Here is a 25787-nt window from a genome sequence, read left to right as displayed (position 1 = left end):
TTCGCATAATTAAAATAGCTACGACTCAATTTATTTATGGATGCGTTAAGATTCTTGCAACATCCAAATGACTATCGCTACCTTAACCTGTTTGTATTTTTTTTAATTTTATTAAAATGTCTTAGTTTTGAAACAAACCTTAATTATGAAAAGAAGCTCGAATTGTCGGGGACTGAGTGCTCTATGAACGGCTAGGTCACTTAGCGTTGCGTAGAGACGTCGCTTCATTGTTTTGTGTGTCTTCTACCACATTTATGACGGGGAGTGCGGTTTCTCTTAATTACTGCCGCTGAATTGCATCTTAGCACGACACGCTACTAATTTTTCGAAAGGTTTTCAAGGAATTATAATATTCCACCTACAACCAAGCTGTGGAATGCGCTTCCTTGTGTGGTGTTTCCAGGACGATACGACATGGGTACCTTCAAAAAATGTGCGCCAACCTTCCTTCAAGCCCGGCAACGCTCCCGTGATTCTGGTGTTACAAAAGAATGTGAGCTGTCAGTAGGCATCACTTAACATCAGGTGACACGTACGCTCGTTTGTCCTCCTCTTGAATAAAAAAAGCTTTTCGTCGGCCTCGCGTCACGTATACCTATGACAGCCTACCCTATAGGGCGATTTGTAATGAGTCACGAATTAGGCATGTATTTCAGAACGCGTCCGTATTGTAATAGACACGTATTGTAATAGTGCCACCGTCTTTTAAAGATTTCTTGACAAAGAAGGTTTACTTAAAGTATTAGATTATATAGAGGATAATATTAAGTTGTTATAGTATTTAAAAGAAAGATGTATATTAAACCGGATTTTACTGAATTCTTACCAAAATATAAAAGGAAATGTCAGGATTTATGGGGAGAGTACTTTGATCGTAGATCTTTAGAAAAAAGAATTTGGTATAGAACTTTGCAGTCTCAGCCTCGTCATATACCGTGGTTTTATAATGTAAAGATTAAAAGGAGGTTGATTGTTATTGCTCACAGACAGATCCGGACACATGCCTTTGAATAAGTTTAAATTTTTGATGTAAATTGCGGAGTCACCTCTATGTGATTCATGTGGAACAATTGAGGATGTTGTGCACATATAATGAATATGTCCGATTTCAGTGTAGTAGAGACAAAATTGTAGGACTTATGGGTTTGAACAGATTTGATACGGGCATGTTTGTAAATATACTTGCCCGTCCTGCATCTAAGGATGCCATAAGTCTGTTTGAATCCATAAGTTTTATTTGTTGAACACTGTAGGTATAACTTTATTTTCCTTTTATTAACTTTTTATTAGTTTGTTAAGTTAAGAATTCTGTGTTGTTTTTTTAATGTATTTAGATTATAATGGAGCTGACATGTACATACGTATAAAAGCCCCTAAATCAATAAATAAAGAAAAAAAGGGCTAGGAGTTTCTAATCAGTTCTTCTCCCCATTTCAAAGCCCTTTATGAACTGATGTTGCTTCATGGCGTCTACCAAGTGTTGTTGCAATATGTTATGTTATTGTTACGGTTTCACTCTCCATTTTATTATTCTTCTACTTCATCCTGTGATTAGAGTTTCGAAGGGCCTATACAAATGTAAAGTGAAATTCTTAAAAGTACTAAAGATCACAGTTCGAATATTCAAATAGTGTGAATTATGAATGATCTATGAAAATCAACTTAATGTGATGTTTGAATGCAAGTTCGACTTCCAGTAGATTTCTTGATTCTTTCATACGCAGCTGATAAATTGTTTTCAAACAATCCATTCCTGACAATGGGCCATCCATAAATGACGTCACAGATTAAGGGGGGGGGCAGGGGGGTCGACGAAGTGTGACACTGTGTGAAAAAAGGCGGGGAGGGGATACAACATCATATTTTTATTTCACAGGTTTATTACTTTAGTGTGCGTGAGGAGCTCCGTTTTACACTCCAAACTTGTATGTCACTGTGTGTGTTAGTATTGAGGAGTATTGCTCATAATAGAGGTTAACTGTCAACCTAAATTTTTTTCAACGTTTTCACAGCTTTCTATCTAGACGTATAAATGCTCTAAGATTAACACAATGGATGTAGATTATAGTAATGACTATCAACTGTTGTGTTATTGTTCCAAAGGTGTTTGACCCGGGCAACAGCATGTCAAGGCCGATTCTGAGACCGTGTGCCTTTGTTGAAACAGTTGCTCATAACGGTTGACAATTTGATCACCGCCTTGTCACATCAATTGGGTTATGAGTCCAGCGTTTAGACCATTATATCTATTATTTTCTAAAACTATATACATGTTATAAAATTGTTACAATATCTACATTCAATATATTTCTAAAAGAATACTTGCTGTGTGTTCTACAAATAATTCCTAAGCCAAAAAAATCTTTACAGAGTTTTTGTCTTTTTTTTACTGAATAGATTTAATTCAAATTTTGCATGAATATCATCAACTAGGGGGCGGGACAACATAATATAGGCTACTATATTATCAAGCTGTGTGCCTTATGAGGAACCTCATGATCGCTCAGAGAGCAATGCTCTATGCGAGTTTCCCTGCGAGATCGAACCAAAAATGAGATCTGTTGGAGAACCAAAGCGTTGCGAAACTGAAGTGGCAGTGGGCAGGGCACATAGCTCGCCGACAGATGTGGCAATGAAGTCCTTGAATAGCAAACATGTACCGGAAGACGTAGTGTTGGTAGACAATATGGACCCACGAGTTGGTCAAGCTTGCTGGAATAGGTTGGATGAGGGCAGCGCAGGACCGTTCGTCATGGCGATCTTTGGGGGAGGCCTTTGACTAGCAGTGGACGTCTTTCAGCTGATGATGATGATATAATCAAGCTGAATGCAGACATAGTATTTTTGATTCTTATAGCGTTGTATATGACGTCGCGAGCATCAGTTAGTATATAATAAGTATAGTGAGTACATTACCGGCCGCATGTACTGTCTCTGTATAGACAATAGATTGCTTATCACTACGATAATATTGAACAATAATATTATTATGTCCTTCTGTAGGTAGGTAGAGTTCGCTTGGCTAACTTAGATATCTATGCCATAGATAAAAATTGAGATCCGGTTTTTTTCTTCTTGCTTTAAATTGCGAAAACTACTGAACCGATCGGACTAAATATCATAAGATGCAGCGTGTTTCGGAGAAGGCTTTAGTATGTAATTTATGATAAGTACATATTCGGAACCTATGATTTTTGGACTTATAAATACCTATGTATTCGCAATACACAATTTATTTTAATAAGGTACAATTAATAAATATTTATGTAAATTAGTAAGAGTTATTCAGAACATTAGATGCATCAATCCACACACACTGTACATAAATAAAGGATTATACGAGCATTTTAATAGCGATGATAAAATTTAAAAAACGTGAAGCAGTTTCCGATCGTGGAGGTAATCCAATTCTAAAAACATCAATCACCTAGTCTCGTTAGTTTAGTTTAGATAGCGGTCATGGACTTCCACCTGCAACGTTCCTGAAGCACACTAGCATTAAACATTTTATACAATATGATCCCTAGATCTCTCGACCTTCTTAAAACATCCCCCATCTAATCGTGACATACGATGGTACGTTTAGCTCCTCCTTTAAGCTCTGTTTAATGTGGTAAATCTAATTTCACCCACACTTCATGACCAAACTAAGCAGTGGGAGGCTTTTTTGCACAGAATGCCGGCTAGATTATCGTACCAGTTGTGGTAAAGGTGAAAAAGGTGCCGTTGGGCACCTTTTTCTGTCGTGAAGCAGTTATGTGTAAGCATATTTTGTTTCGTTCTGAAGCGCCGTAGCGAGTGATTTAGTGAGCAAATAAGACTCAACATCGTAAGTCTCGAGGTGACGAGCGCAATAATTGCAGTGCCGCTCAAAAATATTGGGTTTAAACAAGGCACTGCATTGCGTATGGCAATGGTCAGGACGTATCAAGTACCATCAGCTGAACGTCCTGCTCGTCTCGTCCCTTGTCGTCATAAAAAAAACAATACCTCTTTTTTGCTCTACTTTGCTCTTTTAAGTCATTGTTTCTAAAACTGTATGTTGTTTTATTCATGAATGTATGCACTGTGTACGTTATTCTTGTTTGTTTCTATTATAACTGGATACCGGTACCGGTTTAAACTCTACAAATAACATTCTCCTTTAGGTGACTCATAATTTTACAAGCGATTTTGGTTATTACAGATAGTTGTTACAAATTTCGAACGCATTGATATAAGCAGTCGTGGCCGAGCGGTTAAGGCGTCTGACTAGAAATCAGATTCCCTCTGGGAGCGTAGGTTCGAATCCTACCGACTGCGAATTTTTTTTAATATAGTGCTTTTATTTTTTGTGTTCTTATTAATATATTACAATTTTTCCTACTAATAGAAATATCATGAAATTATTGTTGATTTTTTTTTTTTTAAATTTCTTTAAAAGAGAAAAACTGTAGCAAGTTAAATACTGTGACATCCCCTAAGACTAATCTGGGTACCTAAATTGCATCGCGTTTTGCGGCTACTATAATATTATAATTATTATCACTTAATAATACATACATGATCTATGTAAATTATATAAATAGTGCTATATATTATAGCTTAATAATGATACATATAAGTGTATACATATTATATTTTTTTTAATTTGATTTTTATAATTCTTTGCGTAAATTATGCGGAAGTTTCAAAATGCTAATAGATCTAGTTAATATGAGGAAGTAACGAGTTTAAAAATATACATTATTATTTATATTTAATTAAATAAATTGAAGCAAATTGCATTTTAAATTACTTACAATTAAACAAACAAACAAATATTATCGCATCTTCGTCTTCTCTTTATTTACTTACAAGAGCATAGAGATAAAAAAAAAGAAAAAAGTGTTGCCAAAGTGTCGAACCAAAGAACAGCCGACGTGTGAACGGTTGCGGTCCTTTTAATAATATGGTAAAAATAACACAATTAGAACACAGACGAAAATTGTTCAGAGAGAGAGAAATTTTATATTTTCGGTAAAAAAATTATTATTTTGTAACGGTAAATATTTGACGTCCCGAAATCCAATTGGGCAGATCACTCTGCCTACTGAGCTATAGGTCCCGGGTTCGGATCCAGGTGCGAATAAGGATGTTTGTTTCCGAGTCATCATTTATATGATGAATATGGATGTTTATATGTACTTATGTTTAAGTAAATATATATTGAATATATTTTTTTATGAAAAAGGAGGACAAACAAGCGTACGTGCGGTGATCACTTAAAACTAGGCGAGGTGTTAAGTGATCACCGCTTTTATACGCGCTTTTTTTGAAGGTACCCATGTCCTATCGTCCGGAAACACCGCACAAGGAAGCTCATTCCACAACTTTGTAGTATGTAGAAGAAAGCTCCTGAAAAACCGTACTGTGGAGGACCGCCACTTATCCAGATGGTGGGGATGATATTCAAATTTGTGGCGTGTCGTGCGATGGTGGAATACGTTTTGTGAATAAAATATATCGTTGTCTTACACCCATAGAACAGGCTTTGTAGGCAAACCGAACTAGGGTTCGGGGCAGTCATATGTGAAAAAAATTTAAATATTAAGTCACCGTATAATAATATTTGTTTGTTTTTATTAATATCGCCGCGTCCAGACTATCCGAGAAGTAACAACTACGAGTCTTTGTTGAAGTTGATGCATTTATTTTCTCACTACATTCGTTATATGATATTATTTGTTTCTGCGACATAGTTATTTTTACATGTATATTTACTAAATAATAATATGTATTTTGTATTATGGAATTTCCAAGTAGCAGTTGTTTTCTTAAGGCTACTTATACTTAAATTACTGACCCCAAAGCCTAGTCTAGTTTTGCAAACATCCTGATTAACTTTATAGTAAACATATTCATAATTATTTAGTATTTAATAAATTTTATATTAGATAATAATTTTATTATTTACATCAAACAGACTATCCATCTCATTTTTTTCATTCAAGAATTCATTCCCTTTAATACCTAAATTATAAAGCCACAACCTGAGACTTGAACAAAGCATACAAGATTTTATGACGATTCGTCACTGGAACGGTTAGCTCAGTTGGTTAGAGCACTGGCACGGAACGCCAGAGGTCGTGGGTTCGAGTCCCGCATCGTTCATAAAATATTGTTTTTAAAATTTTATTTGTGTATTAGTCATAGAAGTGAGGGTTATCACTTTAAAAACAAAACATATTACCTAAACTTATTTTTTTTTCCGTTAGCCTCTATATATCTAACAATAAAAGTAATCATACATTTCTATTTGTAGATGTTGAATATAATATCGTTTTTTTTTTTATTTATGTTCCTTGCCAGAATAGTCTCAAACGAACTAATTAACACTTAGTACCTATGTGTCTAAAAATCAGTTCCATTCACGTGAAACCCCCGCGACGGCTGTTAGGAGACTTAATGTACTTTGCACTTTGCAGAGTAAAGTAGCACACAACTTTCCTAAGGCATAAAAGACATTTCGGCCTCAGACTCGCTTGTCATGATTTTCTCAAAATTGATTCCTTTAGAATTTTTTTTTGATGTCACTTATAACACTTCCACTGCATCAGAAACAAATGGCGCTTTGAGAGAGAAAAGCGGCGCAAGAAACTCCCCCACCATTAGTTTTTGCGCTCTCTTTAATAAAAAATATATATCCAAATGATTTGAGTTTTCTTTGAATTTGGCAAGAGTTTCGTGCCAGACTTTGGCGAGACAACACGTCCTGTGGATGCCTCGTGTAGAGGCGAAATACGTACGTGTCGAATTGTTTGAAAATTGAAAAGACAAATGGATGGTTTCCATGCCATAATGATTGCTGCCAGAGCTGACTGTTCCTTCCAGAAAAACTGGGAACTGTTACCTCTAGGTTTATAAATATATTTGGCTTATAATACTAACATAGTTTATAAGAAATATTGTTACAAATACATATACTAAGATGTATGGAGATCTCGTGCATAGATCAGTAAAAGATATTATTTGCTTATAAGTATGTTTTGTCAACAGCCTAAGGAGGGGCGCCGGCGTCAATGTCCAAGACGAGAATGGTTACACTCCGCTTCACCACGCCTGCTTGCGGGGCCACAAGTAAGTAATGTGTTATAGGCAAATACTGACTAGTCGTAAAATATTGAATACAATATAAACAGCCGCTGGGCAGTAAAATTACGCCTTTATCGAATGTGTACTAAGCGATGAATGTGCCGGACGAGACTTGCAGTGGCTTCATTTGAAATTCGAGGTATTTTAATGGGGATTTATGTTTAAGAATATATTTAGTGCTTGGATCAATTGTTTCTAGCCATACACTATTATTTAACTAACGGATACTAAGACCCAGCGGTTAATAATAAACAGCAATAGACAGTGATTTTAACTTTTCTGTAAATTCTCTGGTGTTCGCGCGCTCTGTGCTGAGCAGGGTGATTGGTCTCGACTACTTGGTTAGCTTCTAGTAGCTTTCGGGCCAAGGTGTTTTGGTACCTGATCAGATCATCTGTTCGGGCTTTGACCACTGGATTTTGTCTATGCCATTTTTCCAGTGACAATGAGCCTCTGTAGATTGTCCGCTTGTCATAGACATAGACAATATCCGTTGTGTAATGTTCAGCTCATTCGGAATCAAATTGGAGGTGACTCTAAGCACAAAAGGTTCCTTCATCCATTGGGTATCTACTTACCTAAATCCGCCACTTAAAGGTGTACTGAAGAGTGAGAAAAGTTGAAATAAAATTTGCCGCCAGGTATAGATCATTGTGGCTTCTCTTAATTTTGTTTTGTTGCTATAAAAGATGTTGTTGTCTTCATGCAGAGACATAGTACGACTGCTGTTGTCCGTGGACGCTTCACCATGCGTGGTGGACAAAAAAGGTGCTACTCCCCTCCATTTGGCCGCGTGGAAGGGGGACTCCGACATCGTCACTATGCTGCTGGCGCACAACAATCCTCCCGTCAACGTCAACCAAGTGGTAAGTGATCATAATGTTATACTTAGACCAAACCTTATTTAGTACATTATTGACCAAGAGAAAAATGCATAGATAATTTATACGTCTAGATAGAGCCTCTTGCTCTTAGACAACGCATGAAAACAGGCCAGGTATATTACTTTAGTGTGCGTGACAAGTTACGTCTTACACTCGCGATATCACTTTGTTGCAGTGTGCGTATATTGTTGAAAATAGAGTTTAGCTGTTAGGCGCTATTTTTTTCGACGTGTTCACAGCTGTTACAGTCTATCTAGGTGTATAAATTATCTATGGGAAAAAGTTAGCTATTTCTATCGAGGATGCAATTTGTAGGTACGAGACGAAGTCAAGGGCGACAATAATACACCCGAGTGGTGGAATCGCACTTGACCCCGAGAGATTTAAACAAGGATTTTTTTATTTTACAATTATTATAGAGTATTTATTATAAATTGAAGGAAGAAAGCTATTTGAAGTCTTTTTTATGATTAAATATTTATATTAAGTCTGACAAATCATAGTTTGTATGTAAATTGGAATTTGCCAGTATTGCAGTCGGTCAAAATATTAAATTTGCAAAAAAAAACAAATGTCGGTCATGTTACAAATTTTGATTTTCATAAAACTTTACCGCTCGCACATTAGAAAGCAATATAGACACTTAAGTTGTCACATCAATACCAAGCTACTTTCCAAGAAGTTTGCATTGCAGTTGGCAGAGTCAAAGTCAAATAAACTTCATTCAATTAGGCTCAAATTAAGCACTTTTGAATCGTCACTATAGGACTGTTATACACCGCATTAATTACCTTCAAGATCACGTCTTGCACGATTCGTTGCTTAAGAAATAATTATTCATGTAAAATGTGTACAATGAAAAATGTCCCCTTATAACACTGCATATTGCGACTGGTAACAAATTTATTTTCATACATATTTTGAAAGTCATTTAGAAGAGAATAGAAAACACTTTATAAGCAATAAAAACACACGCCTTCAATTTACAGTATTAATTAAAATCTTGAAATAAAAAATTAAAAAGAACTTGCGGCGCGTGATTCCCTGCTAAAAGGAGCTGACTCAGCTGACATTGCTGATCAGTGCAGAAGACACCAACACAACACTGGTTTTCAGAAGTCTCTCGTGACATTTGGAGTAGACAGTTGCTGTAGTCTTCCTAGTATTTAATCTTTTGTTGTCAAAGGGAATGAATATCATTAAGAATTTGCTCAAAATATAATACAATATATACGATAATATATTTCTTCCTCCATCTATTATATTTTGTTTTAACGAGAATAACTTGTTTTTTAGATTGGATTATCTATGGACTCGTCTATGGCTTGTAACAACGCTCTGCTACCAAATAAGTCTAGTTGCTTGTGTTTTATTACCTATTGATTCGCAAATGATAAGGATATAACCAGAAATGTCAAGCGATATTTGTGTTGACCAGACCCTGGACCAAGAGACTGCCCTGCTGATGGCAGCGCAGTTCGGCTTCGTGAATGTGGTGGCTCAACTGATCGCGCACGGCGCGGACGTTACGATACGTAACATTAAACAGGAGAACGCACTAGACCTGGCTGCTCAATATGGACGGTAAGGGGTTTATAATACAGAAATAGACAGAGACCGATGTTGATGTTAGTAAAGAGTCGCATACTCAAGTTCATCAGACACGTCTCCCGATACGAGAGTGAGTCCATCGAGCGCCTTGTCGTGCAGGGCAAGGTCGTCGCCCATGTGATGGAACGACCAAATGAAGTCTGCTGTGAGCGGTCCATTGAACGAGTGTAGGTACCACATATTCTTAAAAAAAAGGCTGTCGGCCAGCAGGGAAAAGTGGCGAATGCTCGTGGGGCGAATCACATCTGCCCCAAAAGTAGTCACTTCGTGATGACCACGACCGTTCTGTCAAGAGTGTCACGAAGAAGAAGAAAGACATTTTATTGCATACCATATTATATTTATATTTAAAAAATAATAAAGTCTTAAGCCAATTGTCATAGGTACGCAATGCGCGGTCTTATCACTTGAAGCGATCTCTTCCAATCAAGCTAAAATAACACGCATTCTCTCATTCTCATTCAAGCTCAATCTGTCACCTTATTCTGGGTGACGGAATGAGCCTAAATGGTATCTTCTCCAAAACTTCCATCTAAATACTAATAATAAAATTTGTGCAGTCAATCAAATTTCATCCATCCTTCCTTGAGACCAAACAACCTCAACATTTTCTTCAAAATATCTGTCACTACCTATTTTCATCTTCTCTTATTCACTGATCCTCAATCTGTCTCTCAAATTAGCTCCATTTCAACTGTATTTTTTATCTTTTATATCCTTCTTCTTTCACACCCTTTGAACAATGTGTAATGTATTATATTTTTTTTTTATGAAAATAAGGGACAAGACGAGCAGGACGTACAGCTGATGGTAATTGATACGCCCTGCCCATTACAATGCAGTGCCGCTCAGGATTCTTGAAACCCCAAAAATTCTGAGCGGCACTACAACTGCGCTCGTCACCTTGAGACAAGATGTTAAGTCTCATTTGCCCAGTAATTTCACTAGCTACGGCGCCCTTCAGACCGAAACACAGTAATGCTTACACATTACTGCTTCACGGCAGAAATAGGCGCCGTTGTGGTACCCACTGGTGAGATTATGTCCTTTACTTAAGTATCAAGTAATTAATTAAGTACCATTAAAATTGATTATGTCCTTTACTTAAGTATCAACTGTATGTAGTGTTTAAGATTTTAACAAGATTGTTTCCAACCCTTTGATAAAGATAGATATAATTAGATTTTCCTACTTCGGAATAGTTTGTTAGACGCAAGTTTGGCTTCGTCTTTCGCGGTTAAGTTGTTTTAAAGTCCTTATTAAGTATACAAGTTTTGCCCGCTACTTACGTAAGCATTTCAGTGAAGACCTTTAATATGGTTATAAGTTAGTCTTGACAAAATATGAAACGGGGGTGTATACTCGTACATGAGGAACTTTAATATTACTTAGTTTTAACTAAGTTATTTATCTAAATACGGATTTCTTTGAATTACTGAATTGAAGTTTAAATCTTCTCCAAATTGCTCGTCATCACTATTTCCGTCACAATAAATTAAAATACAAGTAATAAGAAGTTATTTGACAGTAAAAGCGACTTCCTAACCGTCTTCTATTGTTTCTTTTACGTTTGCTTCTAATAGCTGTATAAAACCTACTTTGTCGTAGAGTATCCACCAATTACACCTTACCTTATTAATTTATTATAAGTTCATAATTTTTATCGCACAAAGGCTTCATTTTCCTATCCATCATTATTAATTAAAGGGTTTGCTGAGATTAGTATTCTGGTAAAAAAATCATAGTAATGGAGCGAGATGGAGCTTTTTTTAAAAGTATTAATCTTAGTACTAAAAAGGCATAAAAGCCTTTTATTTTCTCAAAATGGATTCCTTTAGAATTCTTTTTGATGTCATTTCTTATGTACTAGACGACGGAAGAAACTCTCCCAGCATTTTTTTGCGCTCTTTTTAACGAAATATACAATATTGTGCTGTCATTGCTATTGCTACAAAATAACCATAATCTAGTCCCAGGCTGTCGGATCACGTAGAGATTTAGCTGTGGAGTAGTAGGATTTACGACAGAGTCATTTTTTAATAAATCATTTAAATTTACTTATAGATAATGCCTGCACAGTGGCTGGGACTTTATTATAAAAGTGTATACATTAACCCTTATAGCAATTATGTATCTTATGAAGCCTACTAGAATTAGTTATAAGATATACAGCAGTAACAGGTATACATACTAGGAGTCGGGCCCTATATGTCATATAATATATTATTATAAGGACAAAAATCTTGTAAGAATATTTTTGCTGACCTTACCAAAATGAAATATGTAATGTGCAGTTGGTACAAGCCCACCGTTTTAGCATTTGGTATACCTTTAAATTACCTGTACACTCCTGATATCATGTCTATATTGCTGCCATCTTGTTGGACCTATTTTTTTTGCAGTGAAATTGAATTTATAAGTTTTTCTTTTAAAATTAATTCCGAAGTTATACAACGTGTTTCAATTCTAATAAAGGTCTCGTCAATACCTTAGAGTTATAGGAAGTCAACATAAACACGTTTTATACGTATGTTTGATACAAGATTAGGAATACGTCGAAACACGCTCGTATGCCACCTGGTTATATTACCCAGTCCATTATATGTCTAGCCCATAATTCCCATAATAGCTCGGCATTCCATTAAGTTATTTTGTATAAAGTATTAAGTTATTTTACATAGAGTGAATTAACTAACGTAACCTAATCAATCCAAACCGAAGATAAGTAATCCATCAATATTGACTTTAACGAAAAAAATTTCATTAAAATGGCCAACCAGCGTTTAATGCACGGGCTAGTGTTTACTTAACTGACTGATTCAAATTCAAAAAGTCTTTATCACTGTAAAACTTTATAAGTTATTTAATTCTTATCAGGATGAAGTACAAAAGTTACAATAGCATTCAATATAACAATATTCATTAAAAAAATTTAGAAACATTAATTTCAACTATCTTTATCATACAAATAATCTTTCACATTATAATAGGACTTAGATATTATTTTATTTTTTACGATACATTTAAATTTTTTAATTGGTAATCTTTAAATATCATTTGGGAGTTTATCATATAATAAAACACAATCCACTTTAAAAGATTTAGCAATTTTACGGAGCCTAGTAGATGGAATTGTTTTAGCCAGATGGCTGCGATATAATATAACGATTAATATGATGATCATGAATAATGATTAACGCAAATATTTCACATTTTAGTGTAGAGGACTGCTTAAGGCCCAAAGTTTTTGATTTGTTCTCCACGGAAACTTTAGCTTCAGTGGTTTGAATTAATACTACTGAAAAAATACATTTCTTAAAGGGATCTCCTTTTGTTCCTTTTGTGCAGGTTAGAAACCGTTCAGCATCTACTGAGGGTACAACCCTCGCTGGTGCAACCTTACAAGTACCCCAACTGGAAGGTGCGGTCGTTCTCCTCCACTCCTCTGCACAGGGCCAGCAAAAATGGACACAAGTGAGTTATTAGTTTTTATGTCACTATAGCGGCACCCTGGAAAATCTGTTTCGCTTGTCAAAAGACGGGACAGGTAGTGGAGAAGTACATGAAGACGAAGAAGTCGAGGCAAGATTCAAGAGGCTTTCCTTTAATTGGTGCGCAGATAATCCCGATAATCCAGATAAGGGAGATATCCATTTGTTAGATAGAGACCGTAGATCTATCTATCGTAAACTCCTTACTCCAGCAACACGAATTTATCACCACCAGTCATTACTCCCCATACATCGTGAGCGGCTGTTAATTTTCATTAAACCATAACAGCAGCTCTTATAAATAATTAAAAGACGCAGTATGCATTAAAACGACCAATGAGAATGCGAAACGCGTTGTTAGAACGAGCAGTGGGAATGTGAAGTCTGTAAATTGGGTCAGTTAATATCACGTTTACTCATTGACGGCTCCGTGTCTTATGAAACAAACTGGCTTCACAAGTCTGAATAGCTAAGACAAGTCCCGTCCACGAAGTTTTTACAAATCAAATCAAATCAAAATCAGTTTATTCACGTAGGTCACGGAAATGACACTTATGAATGTCAAAAAAAAATTCTTATTGAATCTACCCCTACTTCGTAAAGGGTTGAGCTAATGAGAAGAAGTAGCAAGAAACTCATTGCCACTCTTTTATATCAAGATTTACTTTTACATCGATTTACAAATCATTTCAATATAATATGTAAAATGTAAAATGATGCAAAAAACACACTCAAACGTCAAATAGTCAATGTCTTACACGAGTAAGTCAAAAAAGTAAATGTAAATTAATACAAAAGTTATTGAGTACAGTAGCTGCATCATCCAAAAGTGACAAAAAATCTACAACTTATTTCTGAACAGTTTGAGAATCGTTGTAGAATAATTTTTCAAATTAGCTTCATCTTTTACATTTTTACAGTTGACTACAGTAGGGCTTTTAATTAGCTTTTTAAAAATGTTGAAAGCCGCTGAACGCCTCGTTCAGAAAAACATTGCTTACTGGGCTATATGAAAGGCTTTTGGTCCACGTATGTCAGTTTATTTTTGTGTTCTATCCAGTTAGAGTAAATCCTAACCGAAGCCGATCGAAGCGTGCTAACGAACGAATGAATATGAATATGTGATCGTGACGTGTGTACGCCTCTACATTAGCATACTTATTAATATTCAACAGTAAATAGTTACCCAAATTGTTACTCGCTGTGACAATATTGCGATCCTAGAGGGTATTAGGGATCTGTTTGATATAGGGGTTATGAAATTTAATTCTGCTTTAACGCGCGTTGGTCGGATATGATGATACGGAGGACATATCTCTCAGAGAATGTTCAGAAAAGTTCTTCGAGTTGATACTTGCAGCCCAATCCACTGCCGTCAAGACGTTATGTCAAATTGGGAAATTTCACCCGCCTGACGTCTGGCATTCCGCAAACGCGCGTTTTGCAAGAGGTTTCTTGCCTCCCATAGCCACTTTGTGGAATCAATTATTGCAGTTTTCCCGAACCGATAGGAACCTTCAAAAAGACCTTCTCAAAGCATAGGTACTCCCAACTTACTCCCACTCCCTATTACGTGAGCCCCTTGCCCGTTTGCCCTCTTTAATATACAAAAAATATCGCAGGTTTGTTAGCCATACTATGTCGGCTCTCTCTTATTTTTAGTGTATGTGAATTGATGCATCTGCTGTTCTCAATAACTCTTGAATTCCTTTCAATAATTTATTTACATTTTGATCTTTTTACTTATCGGGAAACGTTTGAGTATTTTATTGCATCACTTTACATTGATTGTATTAAAAAAAAATATTGTAAAATGGTGAAGTTTTGAATATTGATGTAAAAGGATGGCATTAATATTCTTTCCACTTCTTTTCGTTTTTCTATACATACATATGCCTACAAATTTTTCTGTACATTCATTTAAGTTCCTGTAACCTCAAGCTGGGACAGAGGGCGTCATCTCTATCGGGATTGGTCCTCAGCATCTCTCTTGATTTCACTTCAGGTCCGTCCGATGTCTTTCACACCGGGTTTGCTTTGGACACCCGCGTTTGCGTTTACTTTGAGGGTTTCAGTCTAGGGCTTGTTTGGGTATATCTGTGTATCACTCCCTTCGGAGTGTATCCAAATCCAGCTCCATTTGCGACATTTATTCTGTTGGTCGATGGGAACTACATGACAGCGTTTGCCAAAGATGATCGTTGGAAAGTTTGTCGGGCTAGTGAATACCGCGGATATTGCAAAGGCATCGGTTAACGTAAACCTGAAATTGATGAGTGATGGACTTGGTGACATTCCACGTCTAACACAGATACAGCAATACGGTCTTTATGTTGGACCGGAATATCTTGAGCTTAATTCTCCGTGTCAGTTTCCGTGATTGCCATAGGGATCGATGCTATGCAAGGGTTGCTGTCTTCTGTACATATCGTTTTAATGTTAATTATAAATGTTCTTATTTAAATATTACGCAGCACTTGGTGAATGTTTCGTATTTGCCCGTATTTTAACATATATCGTACTGTTTTAGTATTAATTGTTAAATACATGAAATTCTTTACATAAAAAAATTAACTTGGTCAGGGACGTAGTGTCATTGTTGCTGGCGGCGGGAATCGATCCCAACATCCGCACAAACTCGGGAACTCCCCTTCACGACGCAGCGTGCTTCGGCAAGGCATCCGTGGTCAGAATACTGCTCGCGAAAGGCGCAGACCTTCGGGCCGTCGACGGTAGAGGGAAGACTGTGGAAGATTTACTCGCAGACTACTCGGAAGAGGCTACGAGGAGGGTCCGGAGAGTTATTAGAGGTATGATCAAGATTACATACAAACACGCACATATACCCGAAACTAAGAATACATCTGGCTACCGAAGTAAATTGGGATAAAACGATTGTTTTATTTCGCCCGTGAATATGACTGACTGAAGAGTCTCTGAAAGAAGGATTAATAAGTAAGTGAACTATGCAACATTGTTCTAATTATTATTGTATATTGACTTGTTGCAGAATATGAGACTATGGCGAGAAATAATTATGAAAGCGAAGAAGACTTACCGCCTTTTCCTGTTCAAGACTGTAGTCCTACAGGCTATCCCCACCAGCTAGTTATGTAAGTATATTTTAGAGATGCAATAAAACTTAATCGAAAACCTTTTAAGAATAAGGAAAAGTTAGATATTAAATACCTAAATTTTGCAAGGAGGTGCCAATTGTAGCTTTAAGTAAATTTATTTGAATTTCTAGTTTCAGTCAGTGCTAGAAAAATTTATGATCAAAATACAACATTATATACATTTACCTTGATGACATGTGCGCTGACTGTATATTTAATTAATGTTAATGAATTTAACGAAGTTAAAGTTAACCTAAAACTTCGCTCCATAAATTTTCTATAGCAAAATCTGGTTTGGGATGACTTGTAAAATATATTTCCGTTGCTTGTTAACCTACTAACGCTGCATGCGCATATATACATACTCCTTTGACACACAAATAAATTAGATGTACCTAAATCTACCGTCCTCCGTATATAAAGCAAAGGAATCCCTCACCATAATTTCTATAAGATGCTCTTTGCTAAATATTCAGTTTTAATTGGAGAGAGGCGTCTCAATTATAACATACTACGTGTACCTTTGAACTCTTGATTGCTATGTCAGAGATGTGTTTTAATATAAAATTTGTTTACGGATTCCATTCGAGTTCATAATTTAATGGTAGAGATATGCCAATTCGCTGTTTCCAATACTTGGGTTGCGCAAATTGTAAATTCTATTGTTACATCTCAAATTTGTTGTACTTTATAATCGCATTCTGCACTCGTTAAAAGATGCCTCAAATGTACAATCGCAAAAACACGGCTCACCTTAAAGCGAAGCAAAACAAAAACTCAATGCGAGCCTCATTAAAATCTTCCGTCCCTTTGATTTTGTCTAGAAAACGGTCAGGTACGAGTTTATACACGAGATAAAGACAGCCGTCCTTTGATATTATCTAAGGACTGGCTGAGATAGTACATTCAAACAACTTTATTATAAATTAAATGAGCAGTTTTTATTCGGTGAATGACGCTGTTAAAAGATTTTTGATCGCACAAAGGATTTTTACTATGTTGCTGCAACATAATTGAATCTTGTTACAAAACGTTTTATCAACACTTAAGGGCTAAATCTTCATTCATATTTTACATTTTTAATTTAGTTTATGCTGCAAACACATCCGCTTTCAATATTCTTTGGTTTTATTATTTTTAAGTAGTTTCTCGGTGTTGGGCATAGTTTCATTTATTCACATCATGATTTTTAATAAATGTTTATTGTTTACTTTTTATTAATTTTTGTTGCTCTATATGTTTTACAGGGCAGCCCCAGAAACCCACAAAGATTACAAAAATAGCCTTACAACTTCCTCTAGTTCTCTTGTAACGCGAAGTCCTTCTCAAAGTTTTGTCAAGAAACTTGCTTCAAAGTGCTTGGGGCTAAAAGCAAAATTTAACTCTGCTCCTAACATTACTAACTATACAGAATCGAATGTCGATGCGAAACCTAAATTAGAAACCAAAGCGTTGCATATCGGAAATAGTAAATTTTTCAAAAAACTGTCAAAGAAAGATGAGTCAGGTGAGATAGTTTGTAATGATGAATTTGACACAATATCACTGGATAGAGTAGGAACACTAAGTAGAGATTCAGCTGTGAATAGGAGTAACAGAAGTTGTCCTGGTTTTAAAACCTCATTACCAAATATAACCGAGAATAATGAGCTAAGTGATTCACGAGAATCAATAGCTGAATCTATAGTAGTTACTGAATTAGACTGTGATAATAATGACGCAACTAATATAGTCGAAGCTGTAAATTATAATCAAAGAGATATTTTTGAGCCCCGTCCGAAAAGTAACAGAATATCTGTGATGTCAAATATTTCTTCAGAATCAGCTCATTTGGTGAACGAATGTTATGAATCCTATGAATTCTCTTCAATTAAAATAGAGAGACCCAAAGATTTTAAAACAAGTTCAATTTCAAAGCCAAAGCCTCCTCCGCGCTACGCTACGTTGCCTGATGTAGCTAATAACGAGGACCCGGTTATTTATCAAAATATAACACTGGAAAAAAATTACAGCATTAAACCAATACCTGCGCAACGGGTTTATGTCCCAAGCAAAGAATCAGAAGATTGTAAAGAAGTACCTAATCTTTATGAGAATGTTACTATAGTACCTACGAGGAAGGCTCCGGATCCTCCAAAGAGAACGTTTTTCCCTATTAAAGAAAAGTCTTGTAATTCTTCGCCCAGTCTAAGTAGATCCTCAACTTTGTCCTCTGATTCCATGATAGACGAGACTAATTTGGAAGATATTTTGCTTTCCGAAAAATCAAAATCTTTTCGTCGCGCTCAAAAAGCTTTGTCTCGAAAGGAATCTAGCAAATCTAGTATACATAGAACTGCATCGGACGCATCGGAATATTCTGAAGCAAGTGCTATCGTGAATGTAGATTGTAGTGGAGAAGTCAATGAAAAAACTATGTATCTATCAATGACTGGTACTTTACCATCAAAAAAAAGTGAGAAATCAGTAAAGAAAAAAGTACTTTTTAGACACAAAACTTTTACAAATATTGAAGCTGATAGGAATTCAACTAATATTAAAGGCTTTTCTAAATGGGAAAGTTCATTCCTAAAGGACACCTTAGCTCACTACCATATTAGAGGTACTGGGCATTGCATTTACTCTGCACCAACAGTTCAAGAATTTATTTCTATTTTCAATAAGGATACCTTAGACACGAATGAAACGCTATCAACTGAAAGTTATATCAGCAAAAGAGATAGCTATTATGAGACAGCTATCTGTTTTTGTAGACCAAAACCACCTAAATTTCACAACAGCGCTGAAGATTTATTAGATATTCCAGCTAAAGAAGAAGAGAAAGTTACTATTGATATAAATGCTTTAAGAGAAAGAATAGAGATGACTTCATCATCTTTCAGATGCTTCTGTGATTCAGGGCAATGTTCATTACATGCAAAGAAACGTGAATCCCTTAATAATTTTATAGTTAAATTTTCTGCAATCAAGAAAAGCATATCCACTCCAGATATTACACTCGATTCTCTTTCTTTGACTAAACGCAATAGTGGACTTACTAAAAATAGGTCTGTGCCTTCTAATTTAGAGGAACCTTACGCGGTAGTAACTATAAAAGACATATTGGAAAGAAACGGTTCAAATGCAAAATCGGACGCTGATAATTCATACGTGGCAATGTCACCGCATTCATCACTGTCTTCATCAGGCAGACCTTACTCCATTAAAGATATTTCAGATGTTACGTCTTTACAATCAATTAAATCGACATCGACCGATTCTAAGTCGCCATGTGTTTCTAACTCTCGTGTACTGCTACGAAAATCTAACTCCTCGGAACACTCAGGCCATTGGTCATTGCAATCCTGCAATTCGAATGTAACAATAATATCTGATGCTTCATTCAAAACATGTATAGAGGAATCTTCGGATGACGGTTCCGATGGGACATTGCATTCGGACGACGATAGTTCCGAAGCCGAGACGGTGAAGTCCGACGTTAGTACCACGAAACGACCGTGGTTGCATAGCGATTCCTTTAGATTCGGTAATTCAAACGCTAAAGAAGCGAACGAAACAATCGAGGAGGAAGAAAGTTTGAGTCCGAGTAAATTTGAGTCGTCTTCGTCAAAGTTTGAGAGTGGTATTAGCGTCGGGTCGAGTTCTTCGTCCGAGTGCGGTGACAGTGTTCCGGGGAGGGATGATTCGCTTCCTGCTTCGCTTGAGCGGGGTGTTGGCTTGGGGGGTGTTCGCAGCGGGTCTAGGCGACGGTGGGAGGAACCGGAGGGAACCAGTGAGGGTGATGCGCTGAGTGTCTCCAGTGCAGCGTCCAGTTGCGCTCCCATCATTCTGGCGCATCATCACGACTACAATAAAGTCTCTGTAAGTTGTTTTTCCGATAATTTTCAAATTTTCATTGTGTGAATACCTAGTTAATATTGGTTTTATTAACCAAAATTTATAAGATTTATTAACATTTGTTGTATTATATTTTAAAATATTTAGGTATATTACCATATCATGCTTTGTTATCTATACTCTTCCAATAGTACTGGCTTTGGGTGGTGATATTTAATTATATGTTTTTATCTTTAAAATAATTCCAGCAGCATCTTTGCAACTGTAATGTACAACAGTTGCAAAGATCACGTGACTATCACTATATCGGTGGATATATCTTACATATTATACATAATTATTATACAACTTCAAAAACAGGTTAATCAGTTACAATAATTAAACTTAACATGTTAAATGAGGAAAAAATCCAATGTCAAAAAATTATCCCATTAAAATAACAATTCATTGATATTTCCCTCAATCCCTAATTTTAATCATAAATCGCTAGTTCTTCTCTCCGCGCTACTCACACCCGCTGCTGGTAGAATAGCTAAGTCCTTAATGATTATTGTGTCACATACATAGGCCGACCTCTTTGTTTTGATACTTATAAAGTAGTAATTCATCATTTTCAAGTAGTCATTCATCCGAGGTAGATGTTATGTCACCGAGCAAGTTAATTTAGTCATATGTTTAGGGCATTTAAAAACTCCAAAACACATAAAACAGAAAAGTCTGTAATGTAATTTTTCCCAACATTTAAACCTTAATTCAACTTGGCAGTTTTCCAATCCAAGACTAACCTTGACATTTTCCATGTAACGCCACATTCAGACCGTTGTAATTAATTAGACATAGCGTTTATAAATACATAATTCTCGTCCCACCCGCAACCTGTTGATACTTTGTTAGACACGCAACGCACCTTTCATTAAGGTAATAAGTTTTACGGCGTAGGGCGTGTTTATGATAATGATAATTAATAACGATTTAGCTACGTAATCTTTGCATGTTAAATTGTTAGATGTTTTCAACTTGCATAATCTTATGTATGTATAAATACATACGCGATGCGAAAACTTTGGATCCCAATTTAAGATTATCGCCATATTGTCGAACGCATTCACCCAACGCGCTCGCCAAACGTGTAGATCACTATTTAGGGCGTGGCTGGGAGTTTTTGACAAACGATTAACGTCTTCCACGGATTCGGCATTTGTACGCGAGACAAAGGCGAAAGGCATGCACGCATTTTAAGAGTCAGTAGGTGTTGTTGAAAAACGCAAACAAAGCGATATTTAAATCAATTTGCATGCATTATATTAATAAAGTCGTAAAATCATTTAGTTTGGCGAGTGCGTTCGACCAAAGTAGTGCTAACGGGTACACTCCCAATTACAAAAATGTGAAATAAATTATTGTCATTTTGTATATCCATTACATGTGCGAGGTTGATGATGCTTTCTTTAGTTTTACCATTTATGGCATTAACATCAGCCAAAGTCCAAGCAAAATAGTGCAAAAAAAGTAGATTTTGGAGGTTTATACTGAAGTGATAGTAATATAGAGTACCAAAATATCCAAAGAAACATTTGTTAAATCGCCACAATCACGTACAATTTTTTTTTATGGAATAGGAGGACAAACGAGCATACGGGTCACCTGTTGTTAAGTGATCACCGCCGCCCACAATCTCTTGCAACACCAGAGGAATCACAGGAGCGTTGCCGGCATTCAAGGAAGGTGTACGCGCTTTTTTTGAAGGTACCCATGTCGTGTCGTCCCGGAAACACCGCACAAGGAAGTTCATTCCACAGCTTTGTAGTACGTGGTAGAAAGCTCCTTGAAAACCGCACTGAGGAGGACCGCCACACATCGAGTTGGAGGGGATGATATCCTAACTTGTGGCGTACTAGCGTTTGTATGAATATTGTGACTGTTTGGCCACTTTAAACTGCAAATGGATCATCTGCTACTCAAAAAATAAATAGACTATCATTATTACGTCATTTGAAAGTATTAGAGCGTCTAATGTCCCCACACATGGTGTCATGTGCATCTTAAACGGACGTCATGTCTCAATGAATTAATTAGTATAGACATGCGTAATGTTTGAATATATTCACGCGTTTATATTCCACACTAATCTCAATTAGTACTCCAGAGTCCGCATCTATCTGGAGAGAGTCTAATTATTATTCACGTATTATCACACCCTCTTGAAAAAGGATACTTGGAGTTAGTACTACCAAAAAATTTTGCATTTAAGCTTAGCAATGGCGGCAGTCGTTTTGACATGTGACCGATGCGTGAAAATAATATAAAAACTGTGTTATTTTTACTTCGGTCAATCATTCGATTGGATATGTGCGACGAATAGACGATAAATTATTTGTATTTGGGGCGCCACCAGACTATCGAATCAACTCACTGTCTATGGTGACAGGTTAAGGCATAAGTTGGCAGTTATAGGCTTATTGTCTTGCTGCCTCAAAGTTATTACCGCCAATAGTAGCAAAAATAATGCTTAGCATATTGGCTAAAACTTTCAGTAACCGGGTAACGTCTTAAAAATGGTTTGAACTAATTGCATTCGACAAGATTCTAATATTGATACGACACCTATATCTGCATAACAACAAACTACAATAAACGCTCGTGTAATTATTCCTCTGGTGTTGAAAATAGGGTAGGGAGCGGCGGTGATCACTTAATTTCCAATGATCCGCATGTTTCATATTGTCATATTTTTGCTGAGAAACACAAAATATGTGGAGCCGTCCCGTGAGTGTCGACGACTCAGCTCCAAATGTTATAATGAGTACAACGTACGATCGAAGATTTTAGAGTCTTCATCGTAGACCTCTTTAGAGTAGACGACGCATTCTTCAGTTATTTGGCATGCAACAAGAAGAATTGACAGTTTCCTAAAAGCCCAGCTGTATTCTTCTGCTGACCTTTAATTATAAATTTTTATTGTAAAATATTAGATTGTAATTCATATTTTTATAAAAAAAAGCTCGCTCAGTTTTTTGCGACCGTTCTTCTCAGGTCTGAGGCACACTATTTTGAATGAATGTTAGTTTTTGACGTCCAATAAGTGATTTTAAATCCTATTTTGAATTCAATATTTGACTCCTTATTCCAAGTTGCTCTTGCCTAATTGAAGCATCTGCCCATGTGTGATAGCCTCATGCGCAACTCCGTGATCAGCTACCAGTTGTGCATTAACATGTTCATTGAACATAATCTTGTCTTGTCCAATTTCATCCGGAGGTTGACGCTTAGCCCAATCTTCCAAAGAATATTGCTCTCAAGGCGCTGTAACCATTAACTGCCTACTATATTTAACATTACTTGTAGTCATTTTAAATTCGTCCCTAATCACTCGCTTCGTCGCTTCTTAAAATGTTCACACGCCAATATTTACGCCTCAACACGGCCGCGTTAAGAAATCAGTCTGTCCGCACTTTGCGAGCGCTCCATGCGTCCATAACGTACGCATTTCGTCGCGGATACCATTTGACATAGTTTGTGTGTTATTGTGTGTGGTTATGTGTGATCGTGTTGGTGTGTGTATTCCGTTTATGATTGGATAGTAGTGTTAATGTAAGTTGTTTATTATTCTCGCTTGCTGTATCTTCGCATTCTAAACCCGTTCGTTCAAAGCATGATTTAAATATTCCTCCGGTTGTACCGACATTTAATTTTTAATCGTCACAGTTTTATTTTTAAAAACGATTAAAGAGGAAACTTAGATTATTTATACGTCTAGTTAGACTATGACAGCTATGAAAACGTCGAAAAAAAATTAAGTTTAGAACTAACCTCTATTTTAAGAAACTCACTCACACTAACACAAAGTGTCATACAAATCGCGAATGTAAGACGTAGCTTGTCACGCACACTAAACTAATATTCATGGCTTGTTTTTATCGGTTGTCTAACAGCAAGAGACCATCTAGACGTATATATTATCTAAGAGAGGAATAACAAGAGTATCTCTTCAAACACCAAAGGAATTAACATGAGCGCTGTCGGCTTTTGATTGTTCATATATCTGTATCAGTAACAGCCATAGACCTAGAATATACTGCAGTATAACCGATTTGATATACCGATGGAGCCCCTATACCATACCATACCATAACCGATTTGATAGCTCGATAATGTGTGACCAATTATTTTGGTTTGTCAATGTGTGGGTTAGCTAGTCCAATAATATTCAAAATACTCAGGAGCTAACTCCAAGCGTGCCTCACTGTTTACGACTTGTTATTATAAATCAGTTACAGTAATAATAGATTCGTTTACCATTTTTATCTTACTGTATCTCCGTTTCAAATGTTCTATTCTTTCGCCCGCTTTGTTTGTATATACGCGTATATTATAAATCTATCGGAATGTTTGCCATTTGGTCCCATAAAAATATAACATAGTTTGGCCCAGTACTTTTCATTTATGAATATTTTTGTTTACGTGTATTATATAATTATAATTTGTGTACGGCTTTTTTAGAAGTTTTCATTAGGGTTGATTATTAATTATTATTAAGTATTGACCCGTGTCCCGATAAGTGGATCTTAGGCTCTGTTGTTCAAAAGTAACAAACGTTCTTCGCAATATTTCAGTGTCTCACAAGAACGTGAAATAGAGAATCAAACAGCATTTTTTCGGAGTCGATTAATTTTTTCCGTTCCCGTTTCTTACTATATTGTTTAAGGCGCGGGGTACCTTTCGTATGCCTGCCCATAGTTACTTAAAAAAAATTTTTTAATATATGATGACAATAAAAAGCCAAGAAAACATATGGTTTACCTGATGTTATCTAGAAAATCCTACTGTAATTTACAGAATAACCTATTGCATACACTAAAAAAATCTGACTTCAAAAACTGAAAAGTATAAAATAACTTAATAATGATTTAATTTAATACACCGCTTATACAAACCTGATACCGTTAATATTAATAAAATACTACCGTTTTTTCAAAACGTAGTTTTTTTTTTTATAATTATCAAAAGGGAAATGTTAGCTGTGATGTGATGTAAGTTGTCGTATCTACTTTGTATTACCGACCGCTATTTAATTCAAAGTAGAATAATATACAAACGCTAAATAACAAATGACCGTTCAAAATTATATGTATGCAATTATTTTCATTCTACTGGTAGGGCAAATGCATGACATATCTATATATATAAAAATGAATTGCTGTTCGTTAGTCTCGCTAAAACTCGAGAACGGCTGGACGGATTTGGCTAATTTTGGTCTTGAATTATTTGTGGAAATCCAGAGAAGGTTTAAAAGGTGAATAAATAGGAAAATGCTGCTAAATTAAATAAAAACGACAAATTTGTTTTTCCTTTGATGTGTCCATACATAATTTCTATGAGAGAATTTATTGACGCACGGTTTGACAGTTCTGCTGTGAAACAATTTCATTACGACAGCAGGTGCATAATTTACGAAGTAATTTTTGATGTTATGATATATTATTGATAAATTCATTGTAAAACATTTATTATATACAGAACAACGTCTGTCGGGTCAGCTAGTTTTTAGCAGGGGCATGTGGCTGTCGTAATGGGATGTGGTGTGGCAACGATTCATGGACATCCGCAACAACAGGGGTCAAGAGATGCGTGTACGACTTTAAGTTGGGAAAATGCTGTAATCTTGAATTATAAAAGTAGCGATATAGATGGTTGAATCGTTGTGTCTATTTGGTTTTAAAATTTTAATGCATTAA

The 25787-nt window shown here is 36.1% G+C and overlaps 1 protein-coding gene and 1 non-coding gene across 2 annotated transcripts in view; both read left to right on the top strand.

Annotated features, from left to right (window-relative positions):
* The window catches only part of LOC126978080 (protein phosphatase 1 regulatory subunit 12A-like), a 40699-nt gene that overhangs the window by 892 nt on the left and 14020 nt on the right, over positions 1-25787 (top strand). The window contains exons 2-8 of the mRNA XM_050826792.1: positions 7018-7098; positions 7823-7979; positions 9436-9581; positions 12957-13082; positions 15683-15909; positions 16110-16212; positions 17463-20076. Coding sequence (XP_050682749.1) covers positions 7018-7098; positions 7823-7979; positions 9436-9581; positions 12957-13082; positions 15683-15909; positions 16110-16212; positions 17463-20076 — 3454 coding nt within the window. The remainder of the gene's footprint in view (positions 1-7017; positions 7099-7822; positions 7980-9435; positions 9582-12956; positions 13083-15682; positions 15910-16109; positions 16213-17462; positions 20077-25787) is intronic.
* On the top strand, positions 4221-4302 carry Trnas-aga (transfer RNA serine (anticodon AGA)). The gene has a single exon. It is a non-coding gene; the product is annotated as a tRNA-Ser (tRNA).

The sequence above is a fragment of the Leptidea sinapis genome, chromosome 47 (genome assembly GCF_905404315.1).
Source record: "Leptidea sinapis chromosome 47, ilLepSina1.1, whole genome shotgun sequence".
NCBI lineage: Eukaryota > Metazoa > Arthropoda > Insecta > Lepidoptera > Pieridae > Leptidea > Leptidea sinapis.
This window is presented reverse-complemented; position numbering and strand designations above follow the sequence as displayed.